Source organism: Oncorhynchus tshawytscha, linkage group LG24 (genome assembly GCF_018296145.1).
Source record: "Oncorhynchus tshawytscha isolate Ot180627B linkage group LG24, Otsh_v2.0, whole genome shotgun sequence".
Lineage (NCBI taxonomy): Eukaryota > Metazoa > Chordata > Actinopteri > Salmoniformes > Salmonidae > Oncorhynchus > Oncorhynchus tshawytscha.
Window position 1 is genome coordinate 27,290,813 of NC_056452.1, and position 12,326 is coordinate 27,303,138.

The following is a 12,326-nucleotide window of genomic DNA, read 5'->3' on the forward strand; positions in this document are numbered from 1 at the left end:
AGTGAACTTACATCTGTTGTTGGCCATGTCGATGCGGGTAGTACAAACAGCCCTAGCTGTCCCAGTCCCCGAGGAGAGCTTGTTGCCCTGTGCCTTGTGAGCTCCTGCCATTACAGAGAGTACTGATCCCACCTAGTTTCTGTTGTCCCCTCTCACAGTAGCATGGGGTAAGCCTTGTAATAACATAGATACTAACTACAGTATAAGCTTATTCAGACACGCCATGATCACGTGAACCGGTCTACTGCCCCCCCCCCCCCACAATACTACTCTAATCTGTCCTACCTTATAGTCAGATATAGCTATTCATCTTTAGACAAACCTCACAGAATGGAGAGAGAGGAGGGCGGAGTTCAACTGAGAAGGTAGGTAGGAAAGAGGGAGAGGAGAGAAAACAGACACACTTAGCTGTTGCAGAAAGCTATGAGCCAGAGAGAAATGGAATGAGTGTGAGAGAAAGGGAGAGGGAGATGTGTGTGTGTGTGTGTGTGTGTGCATTTTGGGTTGGACGACGCCACCATGCATTAGCCTGATGACTAAACAGAAGCTAGAGGGATGACTGTGTGAGTGGTATACGAGTATAGAGGCAGCATTTGCTGAAGGCACTCCACAGCCAGATCTCTGGGGAACAAATCTGCCTTGTGCCATCTGTCTCTCACTACTTTTTCTTACTTTTTCTTAGATATATTGACAATGTACCAACTGACATTTGTTTAGGCCTAATGAAAGTGGTTAACTAGATTGCAGTTCACAGATACAGTAGATTATGATATTTCTGTGTGGGACTGAACCCAATGTCTGAGATTATCCCCTAATGCAGGGCTATTCACATATTCCTGTTCTACCTGATAATTAAGTGGTTTTTCAAGTTATGTAACTTTCAAAATACAGATATCATCTCTGTATGAGGCTGTGTTTTACATCACACGATGCTGTGTTTTACATCATGATGCTGTGTTTTACATCACACGATGCTGTGTTTTACATCACACAATGCTGTGTTTTACATCACACGATGCTGTGTTTTACATCACACGATGCTGTGATTTACATCACACGATGCTGTGTTTTACATCATGATGCTGTGTTTTACATCACACGATGCTGTGTTTTACATCATGATGCTGTGTTTTACATCACGATGCTGTGTTTTACATCACACGATGCTGTGTTTTACATCATGATGCTGTGTTTTACATCACATGATGCTGTGTTTTACATCATGATGCTGTGTTTTACATAACACGATGCTGTGTTTTACATCACACGATGCTGTGTTTTACATCATGATGCTGTGTTTTACATCACACGATGCTGTGTTTTACATCACACGATGCTGTGTTTTACATCACACGATGCTGTGTTTTACATCATGATGCTGTGTTTTACATCACACGATGCTGTGTTTTACATCATGATGCTGTGTTTTACATCATGATGCTGTGTTTTACATCATGATGCTGATGCTGTGTTTTACATCATGATGCTGTGTTTTACATCACACGATGCTGTGTTTTACATCACACGATGCTGTGTTTTACATCATGATGCTGTGTTTTACATCACACGATGCTGTGTTTTACATCATGATGCTGTGTTTTACATCATGATGCAAAATACATCATACAAGGATGATTCTTAAATTTGAAAAGTTACATAACTTTTAAACTTGATTGCTGAAAAGCAAAACATTTTAGGACTATGTCAACAATGGATTATTGAAACAAATACCAATAGATAGTTTTTGGAGGGAATTCAACTTTAATTTATGCCTTGCTACCTCATACTTACAGTAAACTGTCCCTTCCTCTAAATTGAGCATTTGAGTCTGGCTGACACCACTATTAGGTGTCATCATGTGTTTGAGTCTGGCTGACACCACTATTAGGTGACGTGTTTGAGTCCGGCTGACACCACTATTAGGTGACGTGTTTGAGTCTGGCTGACACCACTGTTAGGTGACGTGTTTGAGTCTGGCTGACACCACTATTAGGTGACGTGTTTGAGTCTGGCTGACACCACTATTAGGTGACATCATGTGTTTGAGTCTGGCTGACACCACTATTAGGTGACATCATGTGTTTGAGTCTGGCTGACACCACTATTAGGTGACATCATGTGTTTGAGTCTGGCGGACACCACTATTAGGTTGTACACTGGACTGTTAGTTAAAGTCTGTACTAGGAGTGGTAGACTATACAGGTATACATACATACATATATATACAGTATATCACAAAAATGAGTACACCCCTCACATTTTTGTAAATATTTGAGTATATCTGTTCATGTGACAACACTGAAGAAATGACACTTTGCTACAATGTAAAGTAGTGAGTGTACAGCTTGTATAACAGTGTACATTTGCTGTCCCCTCAAAATAACAAATTGGGCCAAAAGTGTCAATATTTTGTGTGGCCACCATCATTTTCCACCACTGCCTTAACCCTTATGGAGTTCACCAGAGCTTCACAGGTTGCCACTGGAGTCCTCTTCCACTCCTCCATGACGATATTACTGTGGATATAGATACTTTTGTACCTGTTCCCTCCAGCATCTTCACAAGGTCCTTTGCTGTTGTTTTGGGATTGATTTGCACTTTTCACACCAAAGTACATTCATCTCTAGGAGACAGAATGAGTCTCCTTCCTAAGCGGTATGACGGCTGCGTGGTCCGATGGTGTTTATACTTGCATACTATTGTTTCTACAGATGAATGTGGTACCTTCAGGCATTTGGAAATTGCTCCCAAGGATGAACCAGACTTGTGGAGGTCTACAATAATTTTTCTAAGTAGGCCTTGAAATACATCCACAGGTACACCTCCAATTGACTCAAATGATGTCAATTAGCCAGAAGCTTCTAAGCCCTGACATCATTTTCACAGTCAACTTAGTGTATGTAAACTTCTGACTCACTGGAATTGTAATACAGTGAATTATAAGTGAAATAATCGGACTGTAAACAATTGTTGGAAAAATTACTTGTGTCGTGCACAAAGTAGATGTCCTAACCGACTTGCCAAAACTATAGTTTGTTAACAAGAAATTTGTGGAGTGGTTGAAAAACGAGTTTTAAGGACTCCAACCTAAGTGTATGTAGACTAGTTTTAATGACTCCAACCTAAGCGTATGTAGACTAGTATTAATGACTCCAACCTAAGTGTATGTAGACTAGTGTTAATGACTCCAACCTAAGTGTATGTAGACTAGTTTTAATGACTCCAACCTAAGTGTATGTAGACTAGTTTTAATGACTCCAACCTAAGTGTATGTAAACTAGTTTTAATGACTCCAACCTAAGTGTATGTAAACTAGTTGTAATGACTCCAACCTAAGTGGATGTAAACTAGTTGTAATGACTCCAACCTAAGTGGATGTAAACTAGTTGTAATGACTCCAACCTAAGTGGATGTAAACTAGTTGTAATGACTCCAACCTAAGTGTATGTAAACTTCTGACTTCAACTGTATCTTTTACCGCTTGGTGATGTCATTCGGAAACATAATGTTGACTTTCACTGCTATGCGGATGATACACAGCTGTACATTTTCATGTAATGTGGTGAAGCCCCAAAATTGCCCTCCCTGGAAGCCTGTGTTTCAGACATAAGGAAGTGGATGGCTTCCTGTCAATTCTAGGGCTGATTTCAAGGTTGTACTGCTAACCCACAAAGCATTACAAGGGCTTGTTCCTACCTATCTTTCTGATTTGGTCCTGCTGTACATACGTACGCTACGGTCACAAGATGCAGACCTCCTAATTGTCCCTAGAATTTCTAAGCAAACAGCTGGAGGCAGGGATTTCTCCTATAGAGCTCCACTTATGGAACGGTCTGCTTACCCATGTGAGAGACGCAGACTCGGTCTCAACCTTTAAGTCTTTACTGAAGACTCATCTCTTCAGTGGGTCGTATGATTGAGTGTAGTCTGGCCCAGGAGTGGGAAGGTGAACGTAAAGGCACTGGAGTGACGAACCACCCTTGCTGTCTCTACCTGGCTGGTTCCCCTCTTTCCACTGGGATTCTCTGCCTCTAACCCTATTACAGGGGCTGAGTCACTGGCTTACTGGTGCTCTTCCATGCCGTTCCTAGGAGGGGTGCGTCACTTGAGTGGGTTGAGTCACTGACGTGATCTTCCTGTCCGGGTTGGCACCCCCCTGGGGATTGTGCGGTGGGGGAGATTTTCATGGGCTATACTCGGCCTTGTCTCAGGGTAGTAGGTTGGTGGTTGAAAATATCCCTCTAGTGGTGTGGGGGCTGTGCTTTGGCAAAGTGAGTGGGGTTATATCCTTCCTGTTTGGCCCTGTCCGGGGGTGTCATCGGATGGGGCCACAGTGTCTCCCGACCCCTCCTGTCTCAGCCTCCAGTATTTATGCTGCAGTAGTTTATGTGTCGGTGGGCTAGGGTCAGTCTGTTATATCTGGAGTATTTCTCCTGTCTTATCCGGTGTCCTGTGTGAATTTAAGTATGCTCCCTCTAATTCTCTTTCTCTTCTCTCGGAGGATCTGAGCCCTAGGGTCATGCCTCAGGACTACCTGGCCTGACTCCTCCTTGCTGTCCCCAGTCCACCTGGCCGTGCTGCTGCTCCAGTTTCAACTGTTCTGCCTGCGGCTATGGAACCCTGATCTATTCACCGGATGTGCTACCTTGTCCCGGACCTGCTGTTTTGGAACCTCTCCACCGCACCTTCTGTCTCTATCTCTGAATGATTGTCTATGAAAAGCCAACTGACATTTACCCCTGAGGTGCTGACCGGTTGCACCCTGTACAACTACTGTGATTATTATTATCTGACCCTGCTTGACATCTATGAACATTTGAACATCTTGGCCATGTTCTGTTATAATCTCCACCCGGCACAGCCAGAAGAGTACTGGCCACCCCTCATAGCCTGGTTCCTCTCTAGGTTTCTTCCTAGGTTCCTGCCTTTTCTAGGGAGTTATTCCTAGCCACTGTGCTTCTACATCTGCATTGCTTTCTGTTTGGGGTTTTAGGCTGGGTTTCTGTACAGCACTTTGTGACATCGGCTGATGTAAAAAGGGCTTTATAAATAAATTTGATTGATTGTTTGACTGTCGGTTAAAGTCTGTACTAGGAGTAGTAGACTGGATTGTCAGTTAAAGTATGACAACATTTCAGGCCATCAGTATGAGCAAACATAACAGAGTTGTTGTCCTCTGTAGCTCAGTTGGTAGAGCATGGCACATCGCTAAGACAGTTGGATCGATTCCCGCTCGGACCACTCACATGAAAATGTATGCACGCACGACATTGGCTAAAAGCGTCTGTTAAATGGCATATATTGTATTAGTTGGCTTGGTAACCTCACTCCCCAGCTTGAAATGTCTACAACCCATGCTACAGAATCATTACTCTTCAATAGTGTCATTGGCTAAGAGACGTTGCCAAGAGGGTTGTCACGTGTGTTAGTTAGTGAGGGAGAGAGAGAGATGACCTATGGATCGAGCACAGTGAGAGACAGGGGATGAAGCTAAACTTAAAAAACATATATATATTTAACCTTCATTTAACTTGGCAAGTGTTAAGAACTAATTCTAATTTATAATGACTGCCTTCCCCCGGCCAACATCCCTATGGGACTCCCAACCACGGCTGGATGTGAACCAGGGACTGTAGTGACCCCTCTTGCACTGAAATGCAGTGCCTTAGACCGCTGTGCCACTCGGGATCCCAATACTATACTGTGATGTCTGATACACAAGGCAAGACGTAGGATCACTAATCAGAAGCCCTTACTGAAATGCAGTGCCTTAGACCGCTGTGCCACTCGGGATCCCAATACTATACTGTGATGTCTGATACACAAGGCAAGACGTAGGATCGCTAATCAGAAGCCCTTACTGAAATGCAGTGCCTTAGACCGCTGTGCCACTCGGGATCCCAATACTATACTGTGATGTCTGATACACAAGGCAAGACGTAGGATCGCTAATCAGAAGCCCTTACTGAAATGAAGTGCCTTAGACCGCTGTGCCACTTGGGATCCCAATACTATACTGTGATGTCTGATACACAAGGCAAGACGTAGGATCGCTAATCAGAAGCCCTTACTGAAATGCAGTCCACATTTTGATTAGTCTCGTTGAGATATGCTAATGATGTCCTGCTTGGAGGGATGTCCTCCTTAGTGACTAAAATAATTATGATGATACTCCACACAGCAGAATGAGACCATTTGCTCATCAATACTGGATTCACTTTTAACTGTGTTACTAGGCAACAAGAACCTGCTGCTAGCCACCCCAAACCACACACACACACACACAAACAAACAAACACAGACATGAGCACAGAGAGACACACACACAGACATAAATAGACATATAAGCTGAACATTTGACAGACAGCATTTAAAATTGACCGGACCCATATGCGTTGGGTCAGTAACCTGATTAGGGTGTCCACACACGGTGCTCAGAATGACACAAATCCCCTTTTAGATGATGGTAATTCATAATAACAGAACTTGCAAGTCTAGGATGCAACGATGTGCGCTAATTCTTACCTAATTCTGATGAGCACTTTGAAGATGTTTGAAGGACTGTCCACATTAACTTTTCCTCAGATAACAAGACAAGTAACGAACATCAAAATCACTAGCCTGTCAATCTACTGTCCCCCGTAGAAGAAAAGGTTGATCTATTCTATTAGTCAGGGGCAGCAGCTAGCCTAGTGGTTGAGAGTGTTGGGCCAGTAACTTAAAAGGTCACTGGTTTGAATCCCCGAAACGACTAGGAGAAAAATCTGTCGATGTGCCCTTGAGCAAGGCACTTAATTCTAATTGCTCTGGATAAGAGTGTCTGCTAAATGACTAAAACATCAGCTTGTCAATAAAAATATTTAAAAACAAACTGTGGGATGATAGATCCCAAATTCATTGTTTTTTTTTCATTCTTCTTCTCCCAGACGGGAGGCAATTTTATTTATTGACTTTTCAACAACAACAACAAATATATATATATAAAAATGTATTGGCCAAAAGCCGGCTATTACTGGAAAAAAAACCCTGGTATGCATGGTACGCAGGCACACACACAGCTCCTGGCTTTCATTTTTCAGAGAAGAAAAAAAACTGTTGCGCAACGAGCAATCAAATGAGCATTGTAGCAGTACATTAATCTCACCAACACAGAAAGATTACATCATCGTTTTGTCCATTAGACCCCTGTGTCTGTGGGGGTGTGTGTGTACTTTTAAATGAGCAGCCTTGTACTTATGCTGCCAGGCCAACACATGACACCAACCCTATTAGCATAATGGATTTTTATTGAGCCAATGAGGCTGTGTGTGTGGTGTGGAGGGGGATGGATTCTGGATTCTAGTGCAACTGACAGAATGAAGGCTAGTGGATGGATAATGGCTAGGACAGCAGTATGGAATGAAGGCTAGTGGATGGATAATGGCGAGGACAGCAGTATGGAATGAAGGCTAGTGGATGGATAATGGCTAGGACAGCAGTATGGAATGAAGGCTAGTGGATGGATAATGGCTAGGACAGCAGTATGGAATGAAGGCTAGTGGATGGATAATGGCTAGGACAGCAGTATGGAATGAAGGCTAGTGGATGGATAATGGCTAGGACAGCAGTATGGAATGAAGGCTAGTGGATGGATAATGGCGAGGACAGCAGTATGGAATGAAGGCTAGTGGATGGATAATGGCTAGGACAGCAGTATGGAATGAAGGCTAGTGGATGGATAATGGCTAGGACAGCAGTATGGAATGAAGGCTAGTGGATGGATAATGGCGAGGACAGCAGTATGGAATGAAGGCTAGTGGATGGATAATGGCTAGGACAGCAGTATGGAATGAAGGCTAGTGGATGGATAATGGCTAGGACAGAATCATGTAATGCTCCCTACAGGGATTCTGTTGTGCAGCAAACTCTACATTAAATCTATACGTAAGGTTTTCAGCATTCAGACTGATAGTAATATCTCCACATTCATTGGACTGCAGGCTACATCATTCAGTAGAACAGTTCTAATACAATAGCTTTAGGCTCATAAATCTATGGGAGTGGGTGTCCTGTCCTCCTTATAAACCATTGTAATGGAATCCCCCCTCTCCCCTCTCCTCGACAACCGTTGCTCCGGCTCTGGGAAACCCCTAGCAACAAGGAACTCCAACAAGCAGGCCTTGGTTATTTTGGGAGGCTGCATACAGGCACTGGCTGTTGCTAGTGCTATGCGTGTTTGTGTGTGTTTCATTGGGGGTGGAGCATGGGCTGTGGGGAGTGGGAGGGGGCGGGTCCTTGCGAAGCTGGAAATATCCAGGAATGGTGAAGTCCTTCCTCGGTTTCGGCTCGCCACGGGTCAAGGTCACACACCTTCTTATCCTCGGTCTACCGCGGCAACTACTGTTGGGCTGCCTGCTTGTCCCTTAGTGTCCCTGAGTGTGTCCCTGAGTCTCCTCTGAGTGTGTCCCTGAGTCTCCTCTGAGTGTGTCCCTGAGTGTCCCATGAGTGTGTCCCTGAATCTCCCCTGAGTGTGTCCCTGAGTCTCCCCTGAGTGTGTCCCTGAGTCTCCCCTGAGTGTGTCCATGAGTCTCCCTGAGTGTGTCCATGAGTCTCCCTGAGTGTCTCGCCTGAGTGTGTCCCTGAGTGTGTCCCTGAGTGTGTCCCTGAGTCTCCCTGAGTGTGTCCCTGAGTCTCCCTGAGTGTGTCCCTGAGTCTCCCTGAGTGTGTCCCTGAGTCTCCCTGAGTGTGTCCCTGAGTGTGTCCCTGAGTCTCCCCTGAGTGTGTCCCTGAGTCTCCCCTGAGTGTGTCCCTGAGTCTCCTCTGAGTGTGTCCCTGGCTCCAGTAGAAAGCCCCTGTGTGGTGTTAGTCTAATCTATATATGCTGTCCTTTTGTTGGGTTGCATTTGAGCATATGAAGCTCTGTTATAATGTTGAATACTCAATACAAGCTCAGACAAGCAGAGAGCAGAGGGGAGTGAGGATAGTTTCATTTTCTGATGTTGATGCCGGACAAACAAAAGCAGTTAGTTAGTAAATCAAAGATACTTACAATGCGAGCACATTTCCAGGGGGTAACTTGCCTCATTTCCCTGAAGAGGAGAAACAGGAGACCATAGGTGAGACATACAGGAGACCATAGGTGAGACATACAGGAGACCATAGGTGAGACATACAGGAGACAAAGGTGAGATATGCAGGAGGCAAAGGTGAGACATACAGGAGACAATGGTGAGACATACAGGAGACAATAGGTGAGACATACAGGAGACAATGGTGAGACATACAGGAGACAATGGTGAGACATACAGGAGACAATAGGTGAGACATACAGGAGACAATGGTGAGACATACAGGAGACAATGGTGAGATATACAGGAGGCAAAGGTGAGACATACAGGAGGCAAAGGTGAGACGTTTGCATTATGAAAACAGAAATACTGGTCAAACATAGGAAACCATTGGGATACATTCATTATGATGTATACTTGTCAGGTCTTTCAGACTGTACTGCAGAGGATCTACTGCTAGCTTACTCCAGTGCTACTATCTCAAAATGGAGGTTAATACACATCCTAGTAATTGCAGGTCAACCCTCCCAGGGACTAGAGCTACAACATGTGTTCGTGTTCATAAGGGCACACGGTAGCAAAACGTTTTACAACAACAAAAAATGAAAAAAATGAAAAATTAGCATTTCTTATCATTCGTTATATTAGCATTTCCACAAAGCTCACTTCACACGCACATCAATATGCAACAGCTACAACTCAGTGACAACCCAAATGACACCCGACGTGGCCCACATTTACACATCATACAATGGCCTGTCTCGTTAACACGGGGACGACTCGGGCAGATGGATAACCTCTCCTGGTTGTGTTTAGGAGGTCAAAACGGGGCTAAAGACAACAGACAAGCTAGCGAGTAATAAATTACATGCCATTTAGCAGCTGCTTTTATCCAAAGCGACTTAAGTCATTTGTGCATACATTTTACATATGGGTGGTCCCCGGAATCAAATCCGAAATCCTGGCATTGCAAGCGCTATACTCTACAAACTGAGCCATCAAATCAAAGTTCATAGGTCACGTACATAGTATTGCAGATGTTATCGCAGGTGCAGTGAAATGATTATGTTTCTAGCTCCAACAGTGCAGTAATATCTAGCAAAAAGTGCAATAATCCCCCCCCAAAAATTGTTTAAAAATAATTTAAGACCAGAATATAAATATACATGTACAGTAACTTCAGAAAGTATTCATACCCCTTGACTTATTCCACATTTTGTTGTGTTACAGCCTGAATTCAACATTGATTAAATATATGTTTGTAAATCGATTGAAAATGAAATACAGAAATATATCATTTACATAAGTATTCACACCCCCGAAGCAATACTTTGTAGAAGCACCTTTGGCGGAGAGATTACAGCTATGAGTCAGCTTAGGTATGTCTGTATCAGCTTTGAGTCAGCTGAGGTATGTCTGTATCAGCTTTGAGTCAGCTTAGGTATGTCTGTATCAGCTTTGAGTCAGTTTAGGTATGTCTGTATTAGCTTTGAGTCAGTTTAGGTATGTCTGTATCAGCTTTGAGTCAGCTTAGGTATGTCTGTATCAGCTTTGAGTCAGCTTAGGTATGTCTGTATCAGCTTTGAGTCAGCTTAGGTATGTCTGTATCAGCTTTGAGTCAGCTGAGGTATGTCTGTATCAGCTTTGAGTCAGCTTAGGTATGTCTGTATCAGCTTTGAGTCAGTTTAGGTATGTCTGTATCAGCTTTGAGTCAGTTTAGGTATGTCTGTATCAGCTTTGAGTCAGCTTAGGTATGTCTGAATCAGCTTTGAGTCATCTGAGGTATGTCTGTATCAGCTTTGAGTCAGCTGAGGTATGTCTGTATCAGCTTTGAGTCAGCTGAGGTATGTCTGTATCAGCTTTGAGTCAGCTTAGGTATGTCTGTATTAGCTTTGAGTCAGTTTAGGTATGTCTGTATCAGCTTTGAGTCAGTTTAGGTATGTCTGTATCAGCTTTGAGTCAGTTTAGGTATGTCTGTATCAGCTTTGAGTCAGCTGAGGTATGTCTGTATCAGCTTTGAGTCAGTTTAGGTATGTCTGTATCAGCTTTGAGTCAGCTGAGGTATGTCTGTATTAGCTTTGAGTCAGTTTAGGTATGTCTGTATCAGCTTTGAGTCAGCTTAGGTATGTCTGTATCAGCTTTGAGTCAGCTTAGGTATGTCTGTATCAGCTTTGAGTCAGCTTAGGTATGTCTGTATCAGCTTTGAGTCAGCTGAGGTATGTCTGTATCAGCTTTGAGTCAGTTTAGGTATGTCTGTATCAGCTTTGAGTCAGCTGAGGTATGTCTGTATTAGCTTTGAGTCAGTTTAGGTATGTCTGATTCAGCTTTGAGTCAGCTTAGGTATGTCTGTATCAGCTTTGAGTCAGCTTAGGTATGTCTGTATCAGCTTTGAGTCAGCTGAGGTATGTCTGTATCAGCTTTGAGTCAGCTTAGGTATGTCTGTATTAGCTTTGAGTCAGCTTAGGTATGTCTGTATCAGCTTTGAGTCAGCTTAGGTATGTCTGTATCAGCTTTGAGTCAGCTGAGGTATGTCTGTATCAGCTTTGAGTCAGCTTAGGTATGTCTGTATCAGCTTTGAGTCAGCTTAGGTATGTCTGTATTAGCTTTGAGTCAGCTTAGGTATGTCTGTATCAGCTTTGAGTCAGCTTAGGTATGTCTGTATCAGCTTTGAGTCAGCTTAGGTATGTCTGTATCAGCTTTGAGTCAGCTTAGGTATGTCTGTATTAGCTTTGAGTCAGCTTAGGTATGTCTGTATCAGCTTTGAGTCAGCTTAGGTATGTCTGTATTAGCTTTGAGTCAGCTTAGGTATGTCTGTATCAGCTTTGAGTCAGCTTAGGTATGTCTGTATCAGCTTTGAGTCAGCTGAGGTATGTCTGTATCAGCTTTGAGTCAGCTGAGGTATGTCTGTATTAGCTTTGAGTCAGTTTAGGTATGTCTGTATCAGCTTTGAGTCAGCTGAGGTATGTCTGTATCAGCTTTGAGTCAGCTTAGGTATGTCTGTATCAGCTTTGAGTCAGTTTAGGTATGTCTGTATTAGCTTTGAGTCAGCTTAGGTATGTCTGTATTAGCTTTGAGTCAGTTTAGGTATGTCTGTATCAGCTTTGAGTCAGTTTAGGTATGTCTGTATTAGCTTTGAGTCAGTTTAGGTATGTCTGTATTAGCTTTGAGTCAGCTTAGGTATGTCTGTATCAGCTTTGAGTCAGCTGAGGTATGTCTGTATCAGCTTTGAGTCAGCTTAGGTATGTCTGTATCAGCTTTGAGTCAGCTTAGATATGTCTG

At 43.4% G+C, this 12,326-nt stretch overlaps 1 protein-coding gene across 3 annotated transcripts in view; it reads right to left on the reverse strand.

Annotated features, from left to right (window-relative positions):
- Window positions 1–12,326, reverse strand: part of LOC112223349 (calcineurin subunit B type 1-like) — a 40,523-nt gene that overhangs the window by 7,951 nt on the left and 20,246 nt on the right. For 2 of the 3 annotated variants that reach the window (XR_006079841.1, XM_042305597.1), the window contains exon 1: window positions 12–231. Coding sequence is in view for 2 of the 3 variants with exons in the window: in XM_042305597.1 (XP_042161531.1) it covers window positions 12–111 (100 nt within the window). In the remaining variant the exon portion in view is untranslated. Of the gene's footprint in view, window positions 1–11; window positions 232–9,028; window positions 9,069–12,326 lie in introns of those variants that run through there. The other variant, XM_042305598.1, reaches the window with a different exon arrangement.